The sequence below is a fragment of the Lissotriton helveticus genome, chromosome 5_1 (genome assembly GCF_964261635.1).
Source record: "Lissotriton helveticus chromosome 5_1, aLisHel1.1, whole genome shotgun sequence".
NCBI classification, from domain to species: Eukaryota; Metazoa; Chordata; class Amphibia; order Caudata; family Salamandridae; genus Lissotriton; species Lissotriton helveticus.
The window spans coordinates 1,937,377,180-1,937,403,697 of record NC_136065.1 but is presented as its reverse complement, the minus strand read 5'-3'; the positions used below and the strand labels follow the sequence as shown (position 1 = coordinate 1,937,403,697).

The following is a 26,518-nucleotide window of genomic DNA, read 5'->3' as shown; positions in this document are numbered from 1 at the left end:
CTTTTTAGAACCATGACCCACGTTTTAGCATGACAAACCTTTGCAACCCACCTAGCTTTGATAGACATGAGGCAGGCAAATTATTAATCTAATCATGTGGTAGCGCACTGTAATTGACAGAGAGGACATTTTCCATTGAAATTTTCACTAAATTTGCACAGATATACGGTTTTACTGATACTATATCACACGCAAATGAAAATATATGGAAATTGTGTTTCAGTGAATATTTTTCATTCGCGCACCACCAAGGAAGTCTCTAGATTTGTTTTGATCCTATTAAAATCTTTGCTTTCATCACACTTCAGAATTTCTTTCCGAACTGCTGCATATGTACAGTTTATCTACAAGTATTTACATTTTGTGGTGATGTACAAAAAATGACATCCTAAAGCCTTTCTTGTCAGACTCTCTGTACTTCAGCAAGATTGTCACATAATTCACATTACCTTTTTTCCTCTGACTCCAAAATCAAAAAAGAGTTTGTAAGCATCAATTCACAGGTTTAAAAACATAAGCAGTAGTATAACAGAAGCCATAGCATGACATTTGACCCCTGTCACTGAAACGCAGCAGATATGACAAGATATATACAAAATGTAAAGGCATCTTTATTTAATGCTTAGATTTTCATGATCCACCAAAAAACACTAGGTTGCGACTCCAGTTGCTGTAGGGTACAATAGTAAGTGCTGTGGGCCACTTGTGACAAACAAATGTGATGCTAGAAGCATTGTATGTAACCAAGAGAGGGGGACTTAGGGCTTTTACACAGGTCCAACATACATGCCCATAAGTAATCAAACTAGAAAGACAGTATGCAGTTCCTAACAGTAACCAAAGAAAGAGGAATAAGAGGTTGGCTATATGTGGGACAATGTCCAATATATGGCGGGAGGAAAAAGGGGGAATTACTCCTTTCGGAACTAGTGCCCTCACACACTCAGACAGCTGGGTGTCATGCTTCATCATAGTGCATGCTCCTCATCAGGTCGGCAATGCAATACCTGACGGGCACCCTATGAGGGGCTCCTTGGCGAAGATCTTGTATTTCATGCCGTTTGGTGCCGTGGGTGTGAGGGACCTACTACGGTAGATGTGTGGAATGTAGGTCGATAGACCATGTGAGGATTAAAACAGGAATAGAAGTCCGATCAAGACAATTTTATTGAAACTGGCTTCTTTTGTACGGAATGTTTTTCTATTTTTGCTAGACTGCCTTACTCCATTCCCCCCTCAGGTTCCTTTCCCCCTCTCTCCTATTCTTATACTCACATTCTACTCTGCCTCGTAGGATTTGTCAATTATTTTGTAATTTCTGTGTAAAATGTTTTAAATTATTGTACATGTAACTCGCTGTTATTCCTCATGTAAAGCGCTCTGATACCTCCGGGTCTAGCCAGCGCTGTATAAAACTCAATAAACAAACAACCTAATAAGACAAAACCCAGTGGTTAGGTGGAAGTGGACGCTGTAAAATTTCAAAATGCCAGTCCATTGCTAAATTTCACCATACGCTGTGCATATGATATTACAATGGTGAAACAATAATGGTGTCTAAAGACATGCATCACGCACTTGTGAAATGGTCGTGCAAGGAGATGGCAAGGGGATATGGGTAAAAACGGTTAAGGCACCCGTACCCCTATGGTAGCTAGAGAAATAGAGAACTCACCCCTCTTGGGTTACTGACTCAATACATCGACTCCCGGCATGTAAAGACACCTTGTTTTATAGTGTCCTAAAGGAGGTGGGAGTACAAGGGGTACGCAATCAGAGAGGAAGTAATTGGATCCCAATCCATCACCCAGGGATGCGGTAGTCAGGCTGAATTGCGGATCCAAAACGGGATGCACAAGGGCAACCCCAACGGTATGCCATAAGTGCGATACGATCTCACTGTCCCCAGCGTAGCGACAAACTGCGCTTAAATACTGGCGCCCATTGTGTTTGCATCGTGGCATCTCGGTAATCACATCATCCATCTGCTAATGTCACTAAGAAGTCAAACCCATCATATTCGTGCCCAGTGTGTTTGTTGTCTCGTGGTACACCAGACAAAACACACCCAAAAGAGGGAGTCAAGGATTAAAGAATGCTTGTACTCTGTGCAGGCATCAATACTCACGTGCTCTCAAGTGAGACCGTCGACGAACCTACACCAAACACTGCCGGGACCAGAAGGTAACTGCCATCCTACTCGTGGCTAAGTTATGTTCCCGGCCACTGGAAGTGAAGGGACGTGGCTAAACTGCGGGATCGGCTGGTGCACTAGACCATCGACTCACTTTGTTGCATTCCGCATGACCTCCATGTCGGTGGTCTAAACGGAAGTAACACATGGGTGTAAGCGTGGTAAATGTCACGGAGAACAGGGCGGCCATATTGGAAGTGGGGCTGCTAACATTACTGGTCCCGGATAGGGTCAGTGTATAGTGTGCCAAAGGGCTTGACGGAAAGAGAGAGGTGGTTAAAGACCGGTAAGGTCACAAGTTAGTAAGTTACCCAACCACTCGATATGGTAGATGGGTTCAGTTACTGCTGTCCATCTGCCAAGGTGTAACATTTCAAGTGGAAGGGTGCTTACTGATGCACTCATCCATGACCTGCAAATGGGGAGGACAATACGAAACAACCAAATGGAAAGACCGCTAGGAGATAGTGGTCCGACAAGTCGAGGTGTCTAAAAAAGATATAGAAGGTGACTAGTACACGCTCCTATGGAATGGTCATCATGAAGGGGGTCTTCACTCCCTAAAATTGAGCTCATAGACTCACATACGCTGCCCCTGATCCCTCACAATTGGGTTGGGATAAAAGCAAGAGACAGGAGAGAAAATTGAAGGACTACACAAAAACTTTCCAGAAGGTGGGATACAAAAAGTTAAAAGATAGCGTGGCCAGAGACCCGCACAGAATACAAATGGTAGAGTCCTTATTATGAGCCAGCCAATTCAGAGTAGCATGACCTGTCCTGAGCTAAAATATAGCACCTGAGCAAATAATAAACCGGTTCCACTCCTCATGGGACAGGAGCTTCCAATTAATACATAGGATTAGTTGAAGACCATCCTCAAAGTCCTGGACCACAGAAGTACCCAGACCCACGTACGAGTCATCAGACTGAAAAAGAAATTCGACAATTGAATTTGGGACAGATCGACATGGGTCTAGAGGTCAGGGCCCCCTTTAATGCCATAAAGTCTGCTTCCTGGGAAGATCCCACTGGAAAGTGATTTGAAATGCACTTGTGCAACAGGGCGCTGAGGAGTTCAGCTGTATTAGAGAAGTAAGGGACAAATCTCTGATAGTAGCCAACAAAACCAAGGTGGGAGCAGTCCTCCTTAATCCGCAGATGATGAATCGAGTCCAGAGGCTCTTATTTATAAATCTGAAGCTCAACAGCACTTTTATCAATCTTCTGTCCTAAATATTACACCTGAGTTGCTGCAATATAACATTTTGCAAGGTTCACCTTCAGAGCTGCTTCCAATAAGGAAAGGCAGACCACCTATAAATAAGACTAGTGGGTCTACCATTCCGGACTAAAGATACTAATGTCCTGGTATGCAACCACAAAGGCTTGATGAGAAGCCAGTACAGCACCAATTAATAGCTGAAACATGGAAGGCATCCTATCAAGTCCAAACAAAACAACACACAACTTGAAAAGTGCTGGAGGTGAAGAGAACACTGCCTACTTATTTTTCATAAATACAGGCACCTGCCAGTGCCCTTTGTTGAGATCAGTGGTGCAAATATAGCAAGCATCTTCCAGTCGTTCAATAAAGTTATTCGCCTGAGGCATGGCTTCAAAAGGCAGAGACTTCTCTGAACTAAAAGGTGAATAGAACGCTCAGGCTTTTGGACAAGCACAGTGGGAGAAAATAATTCACTTCTTGATGGTTCAGTGGCATTCAAGGGCAACATAGTCTCAGTCTCTCTACTCAGAGCCTCTCTGTATCCCTTGCAAGTACAGTAGATTTGTACTTTCACACAGGTCCCAGATGAGCATCTCCATTTTATGACCAGTGTGGTCAGGGACAAACTACCTACCCATTGTATTAGCTGTTTTAAGGGCAGCCATTCATCCACTTTTACTTCTTCTTTTGCAACTAATTTCTCCCAACAACCTGGATCCAATATGGGATGCATGTCTTTCTCTAAGGTGGTAGGGTTGTTAGCTATGCTCCTAAGAATATTCGGTACTAGGGATTCCCACTCCTTTAGATAATGTGATAATCATGTGGAGTGTTTCATGTCTAGATGAGCTTACTTGCAGGTGTGAGCACCCACTCTGTCAACTGCCAAGAGTGTATTTTCATATGTGGGCAGTGGCAGCTAGGCCTTCATGCCTACCTTTAGGGTACAAAGCTTGGCCCATTTGTTATATTGCCTTTACTGAGCTTCATGCGCTTACCACACATATTCTGTTGCTCATCTCTTATTGGTAGAGCTAGTATGTACTCTACCATAGATAGTGGGGTCTGGTCGTCCTTCTTCAGGGCAAAATCTAAGCTGGTCTGCCTTTGTCTCCCAAAGAGTAATTCAAATAGGGGAAACCTTATAAAGGCCTGAGAAATGCTATGTATGGAGAACAAAACCATGGAAGAACTGTATCCCACTCATTTGACTCCTTTCTTACAAATTGTCCTCACCATTTGTTTTATGGTCATGTTATACCTTTCTGCCAAGCCGTAAGTCTGCAGAGATATACTGATGTTCTTATGTGAGGGATATCCAGATGCTCACAGACCTGGGAGATCAAACAGGATGTAGAATTAGTTCCCTTGTTGGTGACTATCGCTTTTGGCAGACCTACTTGGTCAAAGAAAGTGAGTAAAACTTCAGAAAATGTGATCAGCTGGGGTGCCCCTTAATGGAAACACCTTGGAGTACCTGGTGCGTAATCCACTATTCACAGTACATACCTATGGCCATGTCCAGAAGGCTCAGGGGGGCCTAAAAGATCTGTTCTAATGTGCTGGAATGCTTCAGTGATTAAGGATAGTGGTTGGAGAGATATAGCCAGGATTGGTCAGCTGACATTCAGGGCTTTGACAACAATATCAGGCGGTTTCTAGGTAAATGGCTGGTCAAAAGTAACTCTGTAAAATTGCTCGCTTTATTGATTCCTAAATGCCTTCTTTTAGAAATGGTATTTTTGGTAGGCTAGGGCATGTGCCAAAGCCAGGTAGAAACCACCACTCTAGTCAGGATAAGGGAGTTACACTCCTAAAATAACCCCTGCTCACCCTCTTGGTAGCTTGGCGCGAGCAGTCGGGCTTATTGTAGAAGCAGTGTGTAAAGCATGTGCACATAACCAACAGTAATACAGTGTAAGCACTACAAAAGGACACCACACCAGTTTAGAAAATTATCCCAAACTTTTATATACTTAAGACAAGACCAAAAACAATAAAAGTCCACAATACAGTACTTCGAAATCTTCAGTTATCAAAATAACCTTGAAAAACAGCTCCTTGAAGTCGATAGCTCCGTCTGGGGCTATCACGGCATTGTGAACAAACAAATCCAAACAGTTCTGGCTGACCGCGGTGTCGGGGCCAGCTACGGTGTCGGGAAGGCCCACAAACAGTACCTTTTAGAAATGCAGGGCGTCAGCGACATCTTGTTGAGCTTCCGAAAGCATGGCGTCCGCAGACGTCGGTTCCGAAGGTCGGTGCAGGAGTTGTCTGGGTCCTCGAAGTCACACGCGTTGCAGATCGAACTCCGCTCTGTGTAAATCAGGAGCGCTGGCGTCGGCAGACTTCGGGTGCTGCGGGCGAAGTGCAGCGTGAGGTACCCTCAAGCCGCGGCAAGAGCAGCGGCTCGTCGGTGTCAGATGGCGTCGCCAGTGAGACCAGGGTCGCGGTGCGAAGTGAATACGGTGCTCGCTGCGGTGCTGGCAGGTCGCGGTCCAAGCAGTGTCGTTGCTGGAGCGCTGTTGTCTGGAGTAGATGGCGCCGGCATTGGTAGGCCAAGGCTGCGCTGCGGGATTTGGGTAGTGCGTTGTGTAACTTTACGAGCGGTGCCCTCGAAAACATGGTGCAAGCAGTGGCGTTGATTTCTGCGTGGAGCGTCGTCGGGGAGGCCAAGGCGTCATCGTGAAGCGAGGGGATGCGGAGTGCAGTGCCAACAGTTCGTGTTGCGAGCAGCGGTTCGATGGCGGCGTCAGCAGGCGTCGTCGGTAATACCAGGGTCGCGGTGCGGCGTTTCGGCAGGCCCTCTGCATTACCTTCAGGACAAGAAGTCGGCAGCGGTGTCGTAGACGGCGTCAGGTTGCTTTTCCCTCTGTTACAGCACAAAACACACGGTCCCCAGTGCTGAGGGCAGAAGAGCTTGAAGTCTTTGCTGTTCCTGTGGCTTCTTGAACAGGAGGCAAGCTCTACCTCAAGCCCTTGGAGAAAGTCACAAAAGTAGATTGCAGAAAGTTCAGTCCAGTCCTTTCACTGCCCAAGACAGAAGCAGCCTCTGTAGGCCAATACATCAAAGTGGTAGTTCCTCCTCACAGCTTCTCCAGCTTTTCTTCTTGGCAGTCTTCTTGATCCAAAGGAGTTCTAAAGTTTAGGGGTCTGGGCCCCAATATGTATATCCCAAAATCCTTTGATCTCTTAGGCAGAGAGTGTCTGTGCCCAGCCAAAACCAGTTCTGCCTTCTCTGGTGTGACTTCCTGGCAGGAGGGGGAGACGGCATGGTCAGAGGCAGATAAAGCCCTTTGAAGTGCAAGTAAATCTCCTCCCCTTCCCCAATTGCAGGCCAGGCCTATTCTGCCCTTTCCTGACCCACCTAGACTATCTGGAGTCACTCCTGCTCCCCAGCCTTCTGTCACCCAAAACCCAGACAGGCAATCCACATTCCAACAGAGGCAGAGACACACGGGATGACTGAGCAAGAAAATACCTACTTTCTAAAAGTGGTATTACCAAACACAGAATGTAAAAATCACCTTCACTAAAAGATACATCTTTAGATTCAGAGTTCAGGCATAATAAACTTTATTTTCCTACCAAATTCCCCCTGCCAGTGATGTTTATAAGATGTTAGAAACAAACTCCCCATTCTGTCCTATGGGGTACAAGTAGCCTTGCAATAGCGAAAAACGAAATTGGCCTTAATTCGCTATCAGGATATTCCACACACACCAGGCATGTCTTACCTTTCACATACACTGCACCCAGCCCACAGGGGTACCTTAGGTCTACCTTAGGGGTGGCTGAAATGTAAGAAAAGGGGAAGGTGAGGGACTGGCAAGTGTGTGCACTGGCCAAGTCGGCATGGCAGTTACAAACTGCACGCAAACTCCACAATGGCGGGTCTGAGTTACCTTTTCAGGGCTACTCACGTGGGTGGCACAATCAGTGCTGCAGGCCCACTAGTAGCATTTGATTCACAGACCCAGGCACACTCAGTGCACTTTTACTAGGGACTAACAAGTAAATCAAATATCCAATCACAGAAACCGCAGTCCATAACACAATTTACCACAGGAACACTTGCACTTTACCACTGATCAGCAGTGAGAAAAGTGCGCAGAAACACTACGCCAGCAAAAACCGGGAGGTCAGAAAGCAAAAACTCAGGGGAAACACGCCTAAAGATGCCAAGTCTAACACCTCCCCATAAATGACTGTGGGCCAGTTTAAGCAAAGCTACACTGAAAGATTGTGGGACTAAAATATGTTTCAGAAGGCTTCCAGATGTCTGCAGAACCATCCAGTCGATAAGCCCTTTGTCCCACTGAAAATACAGACAATGAGCTAATGGAGTAGTCTCATCTTGTTTTCTAACCTGCTCCCTTGCATATAATATTTGTCTTTAAAAGTGGTTTGGGGCTTATATGCCAAACAATGACAAATACCCACTGTTTCTTCTCCTTCCTTTTCCTACTCTTACTTTTATTTTCCCAGAGGTTAGAGTTCTCCAATTGATATTGAGAACCTGGGCATCACCCAACCATTGCTGTTCAGCGGGGACTACAATTAATGTATCATTGGGTACAGTAGCAAGTGGTGTGGACGACCTGTAACAAATATGCTGGATGTCTGAAGCATTCAGACTCCCAAGAACAGAGCCTACTGGCTCACATCCATAATTTGCTTTGCCCCTGACCATGGCAGCTGGCCTGCTTTGAGATATTGTATAGTGATAGGCAGTCAAATGTTCTGATTGGAGTTTTCTTTGATATTTAGGTTTTAACTTTGTGGAATAGAACTTGTTTCTTGTTTCATTACTGTGTTTGTGGCTGATGCTTTTAGAATTTCAGTCCCCATATAGAAAAATTGGAGAAAGGGGCGCTTTAGTCATTTAGAGTTTAAAGGTAGAAGTAAAAATGGAAGATGGGACGGTATCAAGAGGAGAAAGGTAGCGGGAGAGCATTTCAAATCACAACAAGGAAGACAGCATGGTGAGGAAGTAAGTTATGTTGGAAAAGTTTAGCCTTTAGCTCCCAACATTCTTTCCCGATTACACTACCTCCCCCTGTGCAATCATCTTTGTGTGGCATAGTTTAAAACCTCAGTGCAGGCTATCTACAATTATTTGTCTTCTTTGTGCCCTTCATCATCCTCTTCAAATCTGTCATTGCTATCTGTTGTTGCAGGGCCCTCCATTGCTTAATGTAACTCAAAACTGAAATGATTTATGTCCACGGATCTTTTGCTTCCACCCCTGTATTATGCAGATATGTATTGTTTTGTTGCTGTACTTTATCATCCCTCATTAACTAAGCTCTCTCTTTCCTTTACATGTAACCACTCAATGCCAATATAATTTTGTAATGCCATAAAAACCCAAGTGACCCAATATACTGACCTGAATAACAGTAAGGGGATGATTTCAGAGGGCAATCTTAGGTTACCATGGTCAACCAGCTTATGATGCGGAGGACAGTGAACAGCATGATTTAGCTTGACTGAAAATAGGTATTTATCACGTTTTTGCCTCCACAGAACTGTACACAGCATGGTACTGCTGTCCGACAGTCAGCTACACCTCTTTCTTCAAAGTCAGCTCTCACTGCCAGAAATCGAGGCTTGTGTCCAAGGCCGTGGCCCTCCGGTGATTGATGTCATACTCGGCTATGCCATATCCAACCAGGGTTGGGTGCAGGAGGAAGAGGAGACTATGTCCAGAACGAGCCATCTCAGCAGGTACATGAAATTGGGGAACCCTGGCATAAGGGTGGCTCAGTAGTCCTAAGGGTAGTGTGCATTATCAAGAGCCTCAGCGTGACAAGATGGTGTGGAGTGCCTAAGCTGTGGGCTTAGTAGTGTTGGGAGACAAGATACAAAGCTGAAAGATTGTCATCTCAGAGGGTGTGGGAGTGAAGACACAGAGGCCATATGCGGTCACCTTAGAAAATAAGGTAGGGCAAATGCATCTATGTTCAGCAGCCTCAGAAGTTAATCGGATCTAATGGAAGTAGGCAGCATTGGCTGTGTCCCCCGTTGTACATTGGGAATGGTGTAGTGTCAAGAACATGTTCCATTGGTAAATAAGAAGGGAAAAGGAGTTCAGGTTTGGGGCCTAACAGCGCTAGAGAAAGGGTGGCGTACCAAGAGCAATTCCCATCACTAGGTAAAGAGAGTGCAAGAGTCCAGTGTCTGGGCCCAGCAGCACTATGGGAATATTGCATTGTGAAGAGTGTGGACCATCAGCCGGTAAGGAGAGTGCAAGAGTAAATTCTTAGCTCAGTAGTATTATGTGGGGAGTTAAATATATAACAGTAAATCACTTCAAAGGTTCTGAAGAGTGGACACTGGGCCTCACAAAGCAGTGGGCATGGAGCAGTGTCTGGACTAAGTCCCATTCATAGAACTAGATACTGAGTTCAGCACACCCTAGGAAATGATGCAGTGGAAGTTTCCAATGCAAGCTGCAAGGGGGGTTAAAATAAGTTGTTGGGGTACTATTTTGTTTCTTTCTGGCTCGTAGTAGGGTCTGGTTACTGGTAATTGGTCGAGCTGTTTACCAAAGGCTGTTGTACACTTGCTTATTCATGTGACTGTGCTTAAATGATGGTGGATAAGGACCCCAGGTCCACATATTCTCTTTGGTTCACTCATTGCTGTAATGCCCTACATCTTCTTATTGAAAGGGTCAGTCCTTTTCACCCATCTCATCACTTATCCCTGGAATGTTTGACACTGGAAATAGTCCATCATGGTATTATATTATGTTACTAAGTTTAGCATTTGCCAACAATTCTTTTGAAGCTTTAACAGACTTTGGCCTATCCTTGTTATTCATCCAAGAGTTTTCTCCCATGTGGCATTCCTACACCAATTGGAACTTCTAGCTGTAGTTTAGAAGCGGTGGTTATTGATTTAGGGTGTGGGTGGTTTAGAGTTGAATGTAGGGAGTATTTACAGGGTTGGTAAGCAGTCAGGTGGAGTGGTGTGTTGTTTTTAGGTGTCATCATTGAGAACTGTGTATGTGTGGGTATGCACAACATTGATTAGTTCTAGTTTGCAGCTTGAATCTTTTCTGGATTCCTATGCTGTGCATCATTCCACCATCTAGTGTTTGGGTCCGGAATTCTCCTTTGTGTTAGTGCCTTTTCACTTTCTTTTTTGTTGTTTATTTTGTTTTGATGGCGTTGACTGTCCAACCATTTGGTGCTTAATTCCACCTCTCCTGACATTGTACGCCCCTCCCTGTAAGCTTTCTGTTTTTCCGCCATTGTGTCTGGAAGCATTGCTGAAGGCTCTCCAGCCACCGAAAAGAAGATGATTTACTCAAAAGTTTGTTGAGGAAGATGCCGTACTTCCATAGAAAACTACTAAAACGGGTACCAATTTAAAGTTATCAAGACTTCACATCAAGGGAAGACCAGAGAATGTCTGAGCAGGGTGCCCCCTGTTCCATGTGACATGAAAAACACACCATTTCAATTCTGCCCCAAGTGCCATCACAAGTTTGCACAAAGAGATAAACACCAGATGTGCAACATTTGCCTTGCGATAGACCACAGAAGCGACAACTGTGAGGCCTGCACGGACATTAAACTGACTACCTTAAAGGCGAGAGGCAAACCGGGGCAAGCACACTACACCATGCAAGAACAGAAGGAGACACTGTCACTGACAGATCTGGGGTTGTTGAGTGAGGATGAAGACAACATAACTGAAGGAGAGATATCAGAAAACGTACTTCGAAAACCAAAAGAGAAATGTTCACAGACAAAGTCGAAAAAACCGATTGGGAGCGAGTCTAGATCAACCAACTTAAAACAGAAAGCTGCCTTAGTGTCAAAAATTTCTCTGACCGAAGGCAAGCAGAATCCGAAAAAAAACCTTGGGGTTCCATAGCAAGGACACCGTAGACGGACAACGGCGGCTAAAGACCACAGAAGTCAAGAGATGGCGAAAAAAGGGCATAGTGACACCCAGACGGAAGCTGCCGTGAGATAGAAAAGAATAGTGACACTTACACTCGACTCCGAAGAACTCACGGCCAAGATCAAATCCAAGAGCAGGCGTCTTGAAGACAAAATGCTGTGAACCTGCAAAAGAAAAAGGAGTTGGACATCTCTCTCTGATAATTCAGAACTCCTCTGAAAACTAAGACGGACCAGACACAAAGGGACAGGGACTCAGAAGAACTAGAGCCCCCCCAACTACCCCAGAACCACAGGAGGGAGAACAAGAGATCTTCGAGAAAGAGTATCGAGTATCCCAGGGCATTTTCTAGGATACCGAATGTTCAGAATATCTCGAAACTCAATGGCAGGACCTGGATACTGACTCCACAGAGGATGGGATAGAAACATATCCGTTAAGGCCTCAAGATGACATCGCCATGTAACTGAAATCTCAATCATGATTTCTATTAGAGGTATTACTAACTTCCAAAAGTAGAAGTCGGTGTCAACCAATGGTCCCTAGAATACTGAACCAGGGAAGACAAGGCCTTGAAGGAAGCTGCAACATTCAGGTCAGTAACACCCAAGGGCACAGAACCCTCATTATATTTCAGGGACAGTACCGGCAGACTCTATTATTGCCACCATGGCAAAAAAGAGGGCAAATGTCCCCACAGCCTCTGGATCATCTCCGGATAAAGAAAGTAAGTAGGTGGACATGGTGAGGAGGAAGTTTGAGAGGGGAGCTACGACTCAGTGGGGCATAGCCAATTCTAATATCCCGCTCAACAGATATGCATCTCTGCACTGGGAGGAGATGGCAAGGCTGATGAAAAATCTGCCTGAGCAGTACCAGAGAAGAGCAGTGACCCTTGCAGAGGAGGGGAAAATATTGCCAACACCTGCTTACTTTAAATCTGCACTAGATGCTGCAGATGCAGCAAGTGGACAGATGATGGCAGTGACCACCCTTACAAGACATGCCTGTCTAAGGGTGTCTTGCTTCACAAATGATGTCCAAGCATACACCATTAACACCCCATTCAATAGAAAACAACTTTTTTGGCAGGGCAGTTTATGAAACCCTGCAGCAGCTTAAAAAAGACAATGATACATCCAAATCGATCCTAGCTCTGCAGTTTAAGGGACATTTAAGGTGAGGAACTGCACTTACAAGGAGACCAGTAGATAGAGGGAGCTTCAAAGATACCACCACACACCAGAGTTTTTAAGGTGCAAGCCAGACGTAAATGCCTACTGAACAATGGCAGTACCACATCCACTCCGTCAACCCTTTTGGGGATGAGCAAGGAGCAGATCACAGCCAAAAGGAGCATCAGCTCCAACTAGTAAGTGACTCAAAAGACAAACATCCCCTTTCACGCACAACACCTGTTGGGGGGGAGGATATGGGACTTCTTCCAGGAGTGGAGGAAGATCACCTCAAACAAATGGATACTCAATATTATCAAACACTGCTATTGTATAGTACTGGTCAAATACCCACGAACAAAGGGACCAAAAAAATCTGTCCACACAAGACAGAAAAAAACACGACTACTACAAAAGATAAAATAATTTCTACAAAGGAAGGCAATAGAAAGATTGCCCAAAAGGAGCTCAACCAGGGAAACTACTTGACATGTTTTCTGATACCAAAGCAAGACTGATCTCTATGACCTATACAGTACCTCTGTTTCTTAAACAATTTCATTAAGATGCAAAAGTTCAAAATGACAATGCTACAGTAGGTCATTCCGCAGCTGCAGCAAGGAGACTATCTGGCAACAATAGATCTAAAAGATGCATATGTACACATCCCAACGAATCACATAGACAATTCTCGGTTTTGTTGTAGATAAAACACACTATCAACTCAAATTGCTGACATTCAGAATGCAATCAGCACCCAGAGTGTTTACAAAGTGCTTTGTAGCTGGTGTGGAACATCTTAGGAGGCAAAAGATACACGTATGTCCCTACCTAGATGACTGGCTGGTAAAAGGAAACTCACTACATAAATGCAGAAATTACATAAATATGGTCATATCAACACTCCACAAACTGGGGTATTCCATAAACTAAGATAATTTGTCACCCAAACCAGAACAGGAAAAGCTCTTTCTGGCAGCGAGGATCAACTCAACTGAAGCAAAAGCATAGCCTTGGGAGAAGAGAATACTATTGTTGCTGAACGAAACTCACCAGTACAAGAAGGGTCAGTCTCTGACAGTGAGCCTGTGGAGAAAATACTTGGAAAAATGACCTCCTGCTTACCTCTAACGCCATATGCACGGCAACATATGACACCAATTAAAAAATGGGTCCAAAGTCAACGATCCCGAGCCACGGAGAGTTGGGACGAAAGTACAGCAGGAGATAGCGTGGTGGAACAGAACAAATATAACAAGTGGAAGCCCCTTCATGTCACCAACTCCAACAGTAACCATTACCACGGATGCCCCGCATATGGGATGGGGAGCACATATGGAAAGACTCAAAATCAGAGGAATCTGGGGTGTACAGGAAGCAGTACAACACATAAATATACGTACTGGAGCTAAACAGTGTTCCTAGCCTTAAAAGCTATTTAGAAATAGCTGTGGGGAAAATTATTACTAATTCAAACAGACATTACAACAACCTTTTATCTCAACAAGCACAGGAAAAAAGCTTTTTCACTTTCAGGACAGGCACAAGAAATCTGGAAGTGGGTCATCCAGAAACAAATATAACAGTAACACATCTTCCAGGGAAAGACAATGTAGAAGCGGACAAGCTGAGCAGATCAGCATCCACCTCTCACGAGTGGTAACGGAATCAAATAGTACTGGAAAAGAACTTCAGAAAATGGGGAGCACCAGAAATAGACCTTTTCACAACACCAGAGCACACAAATGCAGATCCTTCGCGTCCAGACATCCACACCATCACTGCCTGGGGAATGTTCTGTCAATAGACTGGTCAGGGAGCTTTGCTTACGCCTTTCAACCTGATCCCATTGTTATCACTAGTGATCAACAAATGCAGACAGTCACAAATGACCTTTATTTATTTATTTATTTATGAGTTTATATAGCGCTTGAATCACTCCCACAGGAGTATCTCTGCGCTTTTTTGACCAGAAATCAGCAACACATTGATAATGCGGGAATGAACTAGACTTCATTTTTAAAAAGAACGGTTTTTAAAAGTTTACGGAATGTCAGATGTTCTTTACATTGTCTTAATGCCAGAGGTAACTTGTTCCACAGCTTAGGGCCAGTAGTAGACAAGGCTCTCCCTCCGTGTCTTACTTTTTTTATGTGAGGGATCACAAGAAGGAGATTATTACTAGATCTAAGGGATCGTACTGGCACATAAGGAGTGAATTTCCGTTCTAGATAAATTGGTCCCTGTGTATTCAGACATTTGTGGATCAGACAGCATATTTTAAATTTGACCCTCTGTCGGATTGGAAGCCAATGTGAGCGATTCAGGAGAGGTTTGGAAGCCGTTCTCGGAGAAGCATTCAGAACCAGGCGAGCCGCCGTGTTCTGGATTAATACATATCGTCCCACAGTGGGCGAGACAAACCTGGTTTTCAGAGCTAATAGAGATAGCTCACGACAGTGTGCTGAAGTTACCAATGTTGCAAGACCTGCTCTTCATGCAAAAGGGGATGATTCTCCACCTAGAACCAACCTCGCTGAGCTTAGCAGCTGAGGACATAGAAATCCTGTAATCAAAATATTTCTACAAGGGGCAAAAAGAACAGCCCTCCAAGAAGTGTACCAAAACATACATGGAACTTAAATGTAGTGTTAACCCAACTCATGAAGAAGCCCTTTAAACCACTATACAAGGCCTTCTTTAAATTTGTCACACTAAAAACTGCATTTTTGAACGCAATGACATCTCCAAAGAGTTAGTGAGTTACAAGTACTCACCATCCAAGAACCATACATGCAAATACACAAAGACAGAATAGTCATGATGCTGACCCATATTTCCTACTAAAGGCCCTTTCACATTAACCAAACAATCCAAATGCTTACTTTCTTCCAGCAGCCAAAGACTCAGGCTGAAAGAACACTACATACACTTGACGCAAGAAGAGCATTAATGTACTATTTGGAGTAAACAGTCAGTAAGGAAAGGAAAACAACTTTTTGTGTCTTTCGCAGAGAATAATAAAGCAAAACCAGTTACTAAAAACACCAGTGCAAGGTGGATTACGCAGACAATACAGATGTGTCACTCAGCGGCTGGAATTCAACTACTGATCAAACCAAGAGCACATTGAACACGTAAGAAACGAGCTACAATAGCCTTCCTGGCAAATATCTTGTTATGTGACATATGCATGGTAGACATTTTGTCATCAGTGAACACGTACACAAATCACTTCTGTATCGACCTACAGATGCATAAGGAAGAACAAGCATTTGCAATGCAATAGGCTCCTGAATTTGCGAGAGTTTAAGGTGTTGGCATTGTAAATGACAATGCCTTTTATTTATCTGTTTTTATAATTAACACATAAATAAAACACATTGTCATTTACAATGGCAATAGCTCAAACTCTTGTAAATGCGAGAACTCAGCAGCGATTGTCCCATTCCGCTTGGAAAGTGAAAGCACACATGAAGCGCTGAAAGTTGCAGGAAAGTATGTCATGCCTGCAGCAGGAGAAATGCATTAAAGAAAATAGTGCTTACAGACTAAAGAAGACATACCGTATAACAACTGTCCTCATGGGAGGTTGCAAATGAAGCCAAGGCATTCTAAGGAGGGACTAGCAATCCTATTAGGGACTCCGAAGCCAGTATTTACAAAGGACAATGACACAAGCCAATGAAAAATATGGGCGTGGAGTGGGCGGAGCTTCAAGTCCACACTCAAATACAGCATGCCTCGCAGAGCCGCATGCGCTGCCCAGGCTTGACCTACAAATGGGACCGAGAATACTAAAACATTTATTCTCAAACTCATCTCCAACCCAGCCTCCACAAGTATAAAAAAAGCCACAAAATCCATGCACAGCTTGTGAATTTAGAAAAGATTCACGTTGCAAAATGATATGGTTTCTTACCTGTAGGAGAAGTTTAGCAGCTTGAAGAATTTCTAGGTTCAAAGGCGACCCACCCGCTTCTCCGAGAGATGAGGGAGCAGAAGTAAACAAAGAACCAGAAGCTCATGCGATTAAAAAAAAAAGGTCTTAAAATGGCAACTACGCGTGGAAGCTACTATTGAAGGGCATATAAAATCAGGAGAAGCAGGATTAGTCACTAAATGGTGGGACAGTCAGCTCCCAACAACAACAAAACAAGCATTTGCAATGTAATAGGCCTCGCAATACTGAAAGTTTGAGCTATTGACATTGTAAATGATGTTTGTTAGGTTTTTTGTTAAAAAATATCCCAGCAGTAGCATAAGTAATAAAATAAAGTCAATGAAGTAAGAAAAGGGTGCAGTAACACAGACTGTTACTAGGTGTCCCTGTGGAGTTGTAACCAGACAACATATTAGCCATATAAGGTACTGCACCTTTACTGATGCTACTGCTGGGATATTTTTAACCACTTCAGCGCGGCGCGAATTTTCGCGCTGTGCTGAAGGTTCTGATGAGCCTATGGGCTCATGACGGAACGGTTCCGTCATGAGCACAGCTCAACCGACGCTCATGACGGAACCGTTCCGTCATGAGCATGGAAGGGGTTAAAAAAAACATTTTTTTAACAAACATTATTATTTGCAACACCAATTGCTCAAACGTTCAGTAATGCATGACCTATTGCATTCAAATGGGATACAGTCTAAAGAAATTCTGGATTTCCATTCGAAATTGATACTCTGCAGTCATCAAGGACACAGGAATGCTCTATTATGTAAAGGGAAATGCAGGGTATGGACATGTAGAGTCCAAGAGAACAGGAGTCACCTGATCATTTTACTCATGGGTATTTTATAACGTTAAGCAGCATGATGGTGGTAATCTCACCTGGTTTCTAACACCACGTTGGGCGGCTGCCATGAATCTGGTGGGATACCTGCCATGCGTCCAGAACGAGCAGAATAATTAGAAAAACGCTGCTTGTAAGTTGTAACCTGTAGGTCTGTGGTTGGCGCTAATAGTGGAAGCAAAACACTTCAAGGACACAGAAACAGTCTTTGCCAAGTCTCGATTTGAAACGATTCAGAGCCAAAACAACATTCAGAGAGCTGCCTGTTGTTGGCAAAATAGGGGGCGGCTGCTGTTACTAGTGGCTCCCAGGGCTGAGGCTGATGTGGCTGCAGCTGACAAATATGAGCGGGCAGGCGCGATCTAAGCTACTGCCAAGGTGGCAGTGGGTGGTCCTATAATGTTTCCTACCATGGGGGAGGGGCACATTGCAACCGAGTACCAGGTAAAGGCCGTGATCGGATGTTCGATTCACTCAATAAACATGTCGGTGGGACAGTGGGGCGCTGCGGCTGCACCACGGAGGCAGCTGTGCCATTTTAAATGAAACTCGGTAGTAAAAGCATAAAAGCTTAACAAACTACATTGTGCTTAAACTTGACAAAAAAACAGGAAAAGAAAAAAGCAGCAACCTCAGAGGGTTGGTGGGGGCAGGCAAGCAGTGTGATAGGGGCAAGCAGTGTTGTGGGAGGGGATGGCACAGGGAGAATAAACACCACGCACAGCCAGGAAAACATGTGGACTATTCTTTCTGGAAGCAAAAGAGCATGTTGTGTCTGTAACAGCAGCTCAGAAAAAGTACATTAACAAAATAATGCTCACAAAGTGTAAATAGCAGATCCTGAGTAACAACACATGTAACAGAGACACTCCTTATGGGAAGGTTCAACAGGAGAAAAGGAGGTACTAAGGAGGGACTACTAAAGACATTAACTGAAGAACAGAATGCATTTTCAAAATATAGTCAAAGGAGCCAATTAAAAACATGGGCGGAACATAGGTGGAGCTTAAAGCCCATATTCTGAATACAGCATGTCTCGAAGAGACATCGCTGCCTAGGCGAGACCAAAAAGAGAAAAGGTGTTAACAGAACGGAGAATTCCGGAACCAACAACTAGACAGCTGAATAATGCAGAGCATATGAATCCAGAACATTCTTCAAGCTGCAAAACTACTCCTACAGGTAAGAAACCATTTCATTATTTGAGTTTGGGGTGATTGGGTATAAAGTATCAGATGAGCCTTCTAGGGTGCACATCACGGTGAAGTTTGAGGTGTTGTGGTTGGGCCATTTGGTATTTGATGGATAGACTTGATATGAGGAAAAGAGTTATGATTTGTATTGGGATTGAGAAGACTTGGTGGTGTGAAGTATGGTGAAATGAAGTGTTATGATGTTGGGTTTGCTGTTTCAGTGTTATTGCTCATGGGTAGGTATGAAGGTGGATGCTATTGTATATGGTGAGCTGATATTGAGCAATAGTTTCTGGTTGTATTGTTCTATGGAGATTTTGTGAGCTTGTGTGAGTGGAGCGCAGAGGTTGGGGTTGGTGGGTGTAGGTAGCTACAGGGTGCTCTCTGGGGTATGTGTTTTAGTTCTGGTCAGAACCTTTGCAGTGCAGTGCATATTGGCCAGTTGCGAAGGTGGGATTTGCGATGTGTTAGTTACAGTGGGATGTCCTCAGGAGCAGCTGTTGTGAGCCGAATGTATGTGGCCAGTAGTAATGGTGGAATTTAAGAAGAAAAAATGAGAGAGCGGCACAATGATGAGACTGACGCCAGACAGAGGATGACAGCAGGGAATAGCTATTACTGGTGACTTGTCCCTCTAGGGCCCTGAGAGGCAAGGGGAGGACACAGACTGCCCTGCAACTTGTGTAATTTAATGAAGAGGTCACCTGCTTAGATTTTCTTGCAATTGTCTCAAGGGCCAAGCTCTCATGGAGAGGAGGACAGGCCACAGGAAGGCAATGGCATTCACAGAAACGTAGCAAGCCTATTTGAAATGCTGTGTAGTGGGGCTCGTCATGACCTGAGCGTCTTTCTAATCTGATGACTGAAATGTCAGTTATTTAGTTATAAAGCAGGTCAGCTCCTGCCAGCACCTAGGTGGAATACTATGGGTGTTATAAAACTAGGGTATTATAGGACTATGCAGGACCTCATTATCTCGCATTACTACTTAATTTTAGCTGTGTTGTTAATTTAACTATTAACCCGTTTTTATTGACTTTTATATTTTTATTTACTTTTTCACTCTGATGCTCTTGGGTGCACGCTGAAACACTTTATGTAGGGGTGGTGGCACAGAAGATCTCTTTCTGGCGAAACTAGGGCTTACTGCAGGCTATTTTACTTCACTTCTTCCTTTAACTCACCAGTCAACACAGTTTGTGCGGAGGGAGCAAAATACATTACATTTGCTACTTTGGGTGGACCACAGCGGCCACCATTTTAGGTCTGTTTGCCATTCAGTGTGTGCAGCTTTTGGAATCGGCTCCTTACTTAACGCAAGCCTTGTGCGGGCTCAATAAAGGCAAACCCATCTGTGCCTGAACGTCACCAGGACCCCTGCAACTCTCACTAAAGGCAAGTTTCTTCCCCATGATTTGCTACTCCAATGATGAGCTCAAAAAGTTTAATGACTTGGCAATATCACATAGAGTCACTAATTTTTTTTGTACCTCTCAATTCCCCCTTTGTTTGAAGGGCTCGTTCACATGTATTGACTGCGGTTTTTCTTCTGTTACCAATCCGTTGATGTTGGCATGTGGTGTGAAGGGAGGGCCCAACTTAGCCTTGCTGTGGGAAAAGACTCTGAATTCTCCAGCGAACCCCCTACTCTAAAAGGCCTTTACCATAATGCGAGGTCTAAACTCATGACCAAGCTATGGCATTTTCTTTCTTCCCAACAATCAGACATCTGTTTCATTACATAAACTTGGCTTCACCCTTTTGCCTTTCCTGGTATCCCAATGGCGTTCCATGAAGAATATAGGCTGGCTAGACTGTTAGAGAACTCCAGTTGGGAGGCTGAGTGGATATTGCCTTTCTTTCAGGGACTCCCTGAAAGTTGAGTTAATAGATTTTCTGTCTGACTTGCTGGAGCTATGTACTTTTAAGATGGAGACTACTCATAGTGACTTTTGGAGGGATGTGATAGTTTATCACCCTCCAGTTCTAAGAAAGAATTTAGCCATAGGCTCATAGAACATCTAGCACCACATGTACTTGCCACAGACAATTTCCTTCTGGTGCGCGATTTTAACTATCATGCAGAAATTGCCTCAGATACGGAGGTATCTCACTTGCTCAATAATCTTGAAATGTTAGGATTACACCAGAAAGTAGTTGGCCCTATTCATATAGCTGGCTACACCCTGGACCTAGTGTTAACTAACTTCTTGCATTTTCGCATCCCCCCCCCCCGCCCCCCCCCCCCCCGCCCCACCACAGCCCTAATATGGAAATATGGACTGATAATGACTTTATCAGCTTTCAGTTCGCTGTTAAGGGTGTCTCCAACAATTATAAGAGGCCAGGCAGAACTGTGAGTCCCTGGAAGCGAGTAACTCCGGACTGCATCAAAATTAGCTCCTGAAATAAACTATTCTCAGGGCATAAAGTCTACCTTAGCTAAGTTCCAGGATTCTTTCTCTCAGGCTTTAGACATAGTTACCCCTTTTAACAGAGCTCTTCCAAATGCCTTCAGACACCATACTCCATGATACTCAACAGAACTGAGATTAGAAAAAAACTATCTGTAGTAGACTGGAAAGGAGATGGCATAGTCACAAAATCCGCCTCTGACAAAAAGGCATAAACATTAGCCCTAGGGTTCTACAATAGGAAAATTATAGAAGCACTAAGACTACACGATTAGCAGGATGGACCAAGTTGGAAACTCTCTAAAGAACTGTTTAAGGTGCTAAATCAATCCAGTAAGCCTCTCGCCTGTCATCCCAGCTTCTCAAGCTTTGCGTGACACTCTGTGGACCACTTTAAGGGGAAAATCGTGAACATTTATCAGAACTTTCACAACGCAATTCACCTAATGGTTTATTTACCAAGAACCTCTGTCCCCGAAATTCTCTAGCCTTGCTTGAGAACTTTGAGTCTCTTACACATGAACAAGCACCGGAGAAGCTGATCAAACTCAATTCGGGATCCCCCTCTGATCCTTGTCGCCCTCATATAGTGGCTGCTCTTTCAGACTTACACCCACCAGCACATCTTTGTTCAATGTCTCACTGAACTCAGCTATAATGCCACTGGAGTGGAAATCTGCACAGGTCTCACCTATTTTAAAGAAACCTAATGTTGACCCTAAAGAGCCTACCAACTATCCATTTCGCTTCTCCCTTTTCTAGGCAAGGTTCGAGAAGCTCTTATGAATAAACAACTCTCCTATTTAGAAGAGTTTCCAAAGCAAGGGAACAGCACTGGTGGCTGTAGTTGATTCCATCATGCTATATTTATATGCTGGCTACTGGTCCTACTCAGCCTGTCAACTGCTTTGGCCACGGTCTCTCATTCCATTTTGCTTCAAAGACTCTGAGATAGGGAAGACCCTAGACTGAATTAAAGATTTGTTTGGATAACAGGACCCAAATGATTTCCTTGAGCCCCACTCTTTTTAACATCTGTGTGATGCCTCTTGCCCAGATAGTTAAGCCATGTGGCTTTGAAATAATATCCTATGCAGGCAACACCCAAATCATCATCTCTTTTGGGCATAACGCACGGACGCGCTTGTTTGACTAGGCGCTTGCGGTGCTGCTTGAGAAGTGTGCCTGTAATTTTAAACTGTGACTCGTGTTTGTATTTTAAATTCCTCTTGCTCTTACCTGCTCAACTTCAGGTCGGCGCCCCGTTCCACCGCAGCAAGTGCCGTTTGCTGTGGAGGGCGGTTTCCGACTTTGGCACGCCCCCTGAGGGTGTCACACTTCCGCCAGAGGCGGGGACGGTGCCTATTTAGTCAGCTCCACATTCTCCCGCGCAGCAGACGCGCTTGATTCACTAGGCGCTGCGGTGCTGCTTGAGAAGTGTGCCTGTAATTTTAAACTATGACTCTTTTTTGTATTTTAAATTCCTCTTGCTCTTACCTGCTCAACTTCAGGTCGGCGCCCGGTTCCACCGCGGCAAGTGCCGTTTGCTGTGGAGGGCGGTTTCCGACTTTGGCACGCCCCCTGAGGGTGTCACACTTCCGCCAGAGGCGGGGACGGTGCCTATTTAGTCAGCTCCACATTCTCCCGCACAGCGGACACGCGCGGCTGGTAGCCGGCGGATCGCCGAAGGCTCGAGCCCGTCTGCGCCCGTCCGCGCCGGGCCGTCGCCTGACGCCAGGAGTACTGGTTGGTAAGCATAGTAAATGGCCCCTTACATGCGAGAGGAGCTACTCACCCTCCGCGGCAAGGGTGTCTGCATAACCCATCTCTGGCACCCTGGTACCTTAAGTTTGTGGTGTAAGCATTGCGGTTTTGAGGCCACTGAGGTCCCCAAAACCCCCCCAGTCCCTACCCTCATACCAGAAAAAATTGAAAATCTGAAGATTTTCAGCCTAAACTGCAGGTCTTTGGCCTAAACTGCAGGTCTTTGGTCAAGCATTATGAAGACGCCTTTGAACTTCTTGCGGACCAAACTCCTGACGTTTTATGTCTAACTGAGACTTGGTTAGTTGATGAGTCAGGGGTCATTCCAGCACTGGCCCTTCCCCCAGGCTATTCTATTCGTGTTCAGAATAGGCTTAAGGGGAGGGGTGGGGGACTGGCTGTAATCCTTAAATCAAGTTTCTCCTGTACCCTTTCCCCTGCTAATATCGCTGACTGCGAAAGTGCTCTATTTAAGATCAGGATCTCTGACACTTTTACTCTCACAGGCCTTCTGATATACCGCCCCCCTGGGCCGGCAAGCACTTTTCAAGAATCCCTGGCCTCGACTATCTCGACCTTAATCCTTCAGTCAGCCAACCTTAGTGTTCTGGGGGACTTAAACCTTCATCTTGAGTGTCTCGACTCCCCGGTTATACTGAACTTCCTGGGTGACCTGGAGGCTTGCCAACTAGCTCAGCTGGTCAAGGGGCCCTCGCATTCAGCAGGTCACCTGCTGGATCCCGTCTTTTCCAACATCCAGGACATTACTGTCTACACTCCCCTTCCTCTAAGCTGGTCGGACCACTTTCTCATCCATATTTCTATCAGGATACCAGCTGGCCCTAGGCTAAGGCTTCCCCCCCCCCCACCCCTCATTGGAGACGTCCTTGGCACAAACTTGACGGTGCCCTATTCGAATCCAGACTTAAAGCCTCACGTCCGGAATGGCCTAGCAATCTGGAGGAGGCTGATGAAGTCTATAGGGAATGGATTGTTGACTCACTGGATCACTTCATTCCCAAGAAAATGTCAAGGCCCAAACGTGAACAGGCCCACTCATGGTACTCTGAGGCACTAGCAAGTGAATAGAAACACTGTAAAGTCCTCGAACGCAAGTGGAGGCGTTTATATGACCCTTTAGCAAAAGCCAACTACAGATCTGCCACCAAAGCCTATTATAAGCAGATAAAAAAGGCTAAAGCCATTCACTACACTAATCTGATTAATTCCAGCACTAACCGTTCGAAAACCATCTTTTCCCTGATAAAGGATCTGTCCAAAATCCCTGAGGCAACTGAAAATGCAATAGTCTCCAATGCACAGTGCGAAGAGCTAGCTTGCTTTTTTGTAGAAAAAGTCAAAGGCATCTACAACGCCTTAAACTCTAGCGTATCGGCCCCGCCCCCGGTGAAACCACAGTTTCATCCGTACTCTCCCACTCTCTTCTATCTTTTCCACTACTCTCTCAGATCGATCTAGAGCTTCTGGCCGCTAAAGTGAAGTCCGGGTCACCAGATGACCTGGTCAAACCTGAGGCGTTCAGACTATATCATGACTCCATTCTGCTGGAGGGACGGGAGCTGATTAACCGACCTCTCCAATTAGCCACGGTTCCCAGCTCCTGGAAGCATGCCAAGGTGGTCCCCTTGTTAAAAAAAACACCTTGAACCCCTCACGGCCGGACAGCTATAGGCCTATCTCTCTACTGCCGTATCTGGCCAAGGTGACGGAATCCCACGTGAACGCTGCCCTGACCAGGTACTTGGAGACTTATGATATTCTGGCCAAATCCCAAAATGGCTTTAGAACTAATCACAGCACGGAGTCTGCCCTCCAGGCAGTCACTGAACAGCTGAGGGTGGTACAAGATCTGGGAAATACTTCTGCCCTTATCCTGCTGGATCTGAGTGCGGCCTTCGACACGGTCCCCACAGAGATTTTGCTCAAACGTCTTGGGTTCGGGGGCGTCGCCCTGGATTGGTTTGCGTCATTCCTATCTGACTGCTCCTTCCAGGTGCACGGCCCTCTGTACTCGTCCAGCAGGTTCCCCCTCAGCTGTGGGGTCCCTCAGGGGTCAGCTCTCAGCCCTACGCTGTTGAATGTGTATGTCCGCCCCTTGGCTATGTTAGCCAGAGAACGGGAAATTAAATTAACATCATATGCTGACGACACACAGCTTATTTTCACCTTTTCCAACAATGCTGAGTCAGACCGAGCTAAATTTGGTGAAGATCTAATGGCCATCGCCAGCTGGCTGTCAGAGAATTGCCTTCAACTCAATGCATCTAAAACTGAGGTGCTCATAATCGGTCGGGATCCACAGAAGTGGGATGAGCACTGGTGGCCCCCTCCATTAGGCCTGTCCCCGACCCCGAAACAGGAAGTAAAATATCTAGGGGTCCTGTTGGACAATGCTCTAGCCTCCCATGCAAAAAGAGTGGCAAGTATCTGCTATGGGCGTTTACGCTCCCTTAAGCCTATCCTGGGATTCTTTGAGCCTTCCACCCGGCAGATAATAGTACAATCCATGGTCCTTTCACATCTGGACTATTGCAACATCCTCCTGCTAGGCTCCAATCTGACGGTCATTAAAAGACTGCAGAGGGCTCAGAATGCGGCAGCTCGCACTCTGCTTGCCCTGCCGAAATACTGCTCTGTCTCACATGCTCTAGCCCGGTTGCATTGGTTGCCTGTAAAAGAGAGAATCCAATTTAAAACCCTCTGCCTTGCTCATAAAATTCTCTATGGACATGGCCCCCAAATACTGCAGGGACTCTGCACTTTCTACACCCCTATGCGTACTCTCTGGTCTGCAGATCTTTATCTTTCCTGCACCACTAGGGTTCGCAGGAGCAGAGCGGGAGGACGCTCATTCAAGCACAAGGCTCCTTTACTCTGGAATTCTATTCCATTACAGGCACGGTCTACTACGAATCATCAGCTTTTCCGCAAATTAATCAAAACCTGGCTATTTTCTTCCATCTAATCAGCCCTAGCATCGGTTACCCTCCATCTCTCTACTCTCTCTATACGTGTCTGCCATATCACATATGTCCGCGAGCGCTGGGACGCCCCGTTGCTGGGGTAGCCATGCGCTATACAAAATCACTTAACATAACATAACATAACATCGAAAATGTCAAAAATAGGTTTACCGACTGGTTGAGGAAAATTGCTACATGGATGACACTGAATTGTCTACAGCTCAACAGAGACAAGACAGAGATCTTGCTTTTTGATAAGACACAGGCCTACTAGTCAGATGATTGGTGGCCTTCTGAGTTAGATTCAGCCCCTTGCCCAGGACGGCAGTTACAAATCTTGGTGTTTTTGTTGACAAGAACCTATCTGTGAGGGAACGAGTTATGTCTGCTTGTGATGTCTTCTTTTGCATTATGCTCCTGTATTTAAGTTTCTACTGTTAAGGTCCAGGAGAGCTCGTATTCAAGCCGTTATAAGTCGTCTGGACTAGTGGAATGCCATGCTGGTAGCGCCCAATGTGTCACTCCTCTCTAATTTGCAGGTCGTTCAAATCAGTAAGAAAACAATCCTTGTTCAAACTTCTTTGTCTCATTCACAAATCTTTGGTTAGCAAGGCCCATCTTATCTATAGGAGAAACTTACCTACTACTGCCCTAGCAGAAACTTTAGATCTAAGGATAAACTGCTACTGTGCCCCGCTGTATTCATACATCAAGATATGGTGGCCGGTCCTTTGCTTACCTTGCCCCCCATTGGAACAAGATTCCTCTTCACATTCAATCTTGTTCAGTCTTCAAAAGCTTTTAAAAACTCTTGAAGACCTAGTTATTTTAACTGGTTGCCCTGTCCAGACTC

The 26,518-nt window shown here is 45.1% G+C and overlaps 1 protein-coding gene across 4 annotated transcripts in view; it reads left to right on the top strand.

The window, feature by feature from the left end:
- Positions 1-26,518, top strand: part of SNX11 (sorting nexin 11) — an 88,925-nt gene that overhangs the window by 60,057 nt on the left and 2,350 nt on the right. For all 4 annotated transcript variants that reach the window (XM_078645561.1, XM_078645558.1, XM_078645559.1 and 1 more), the window contains exon 6: positions 8,952-9,152. In XM_078645561.1, the coding sequence (XP_078501687.1) occupies positions 8,952-9,152 (201 nt within the window). The remainder of the gene's footprint in view (positions 1-8,951; positions 9,153-26,518) is intronic.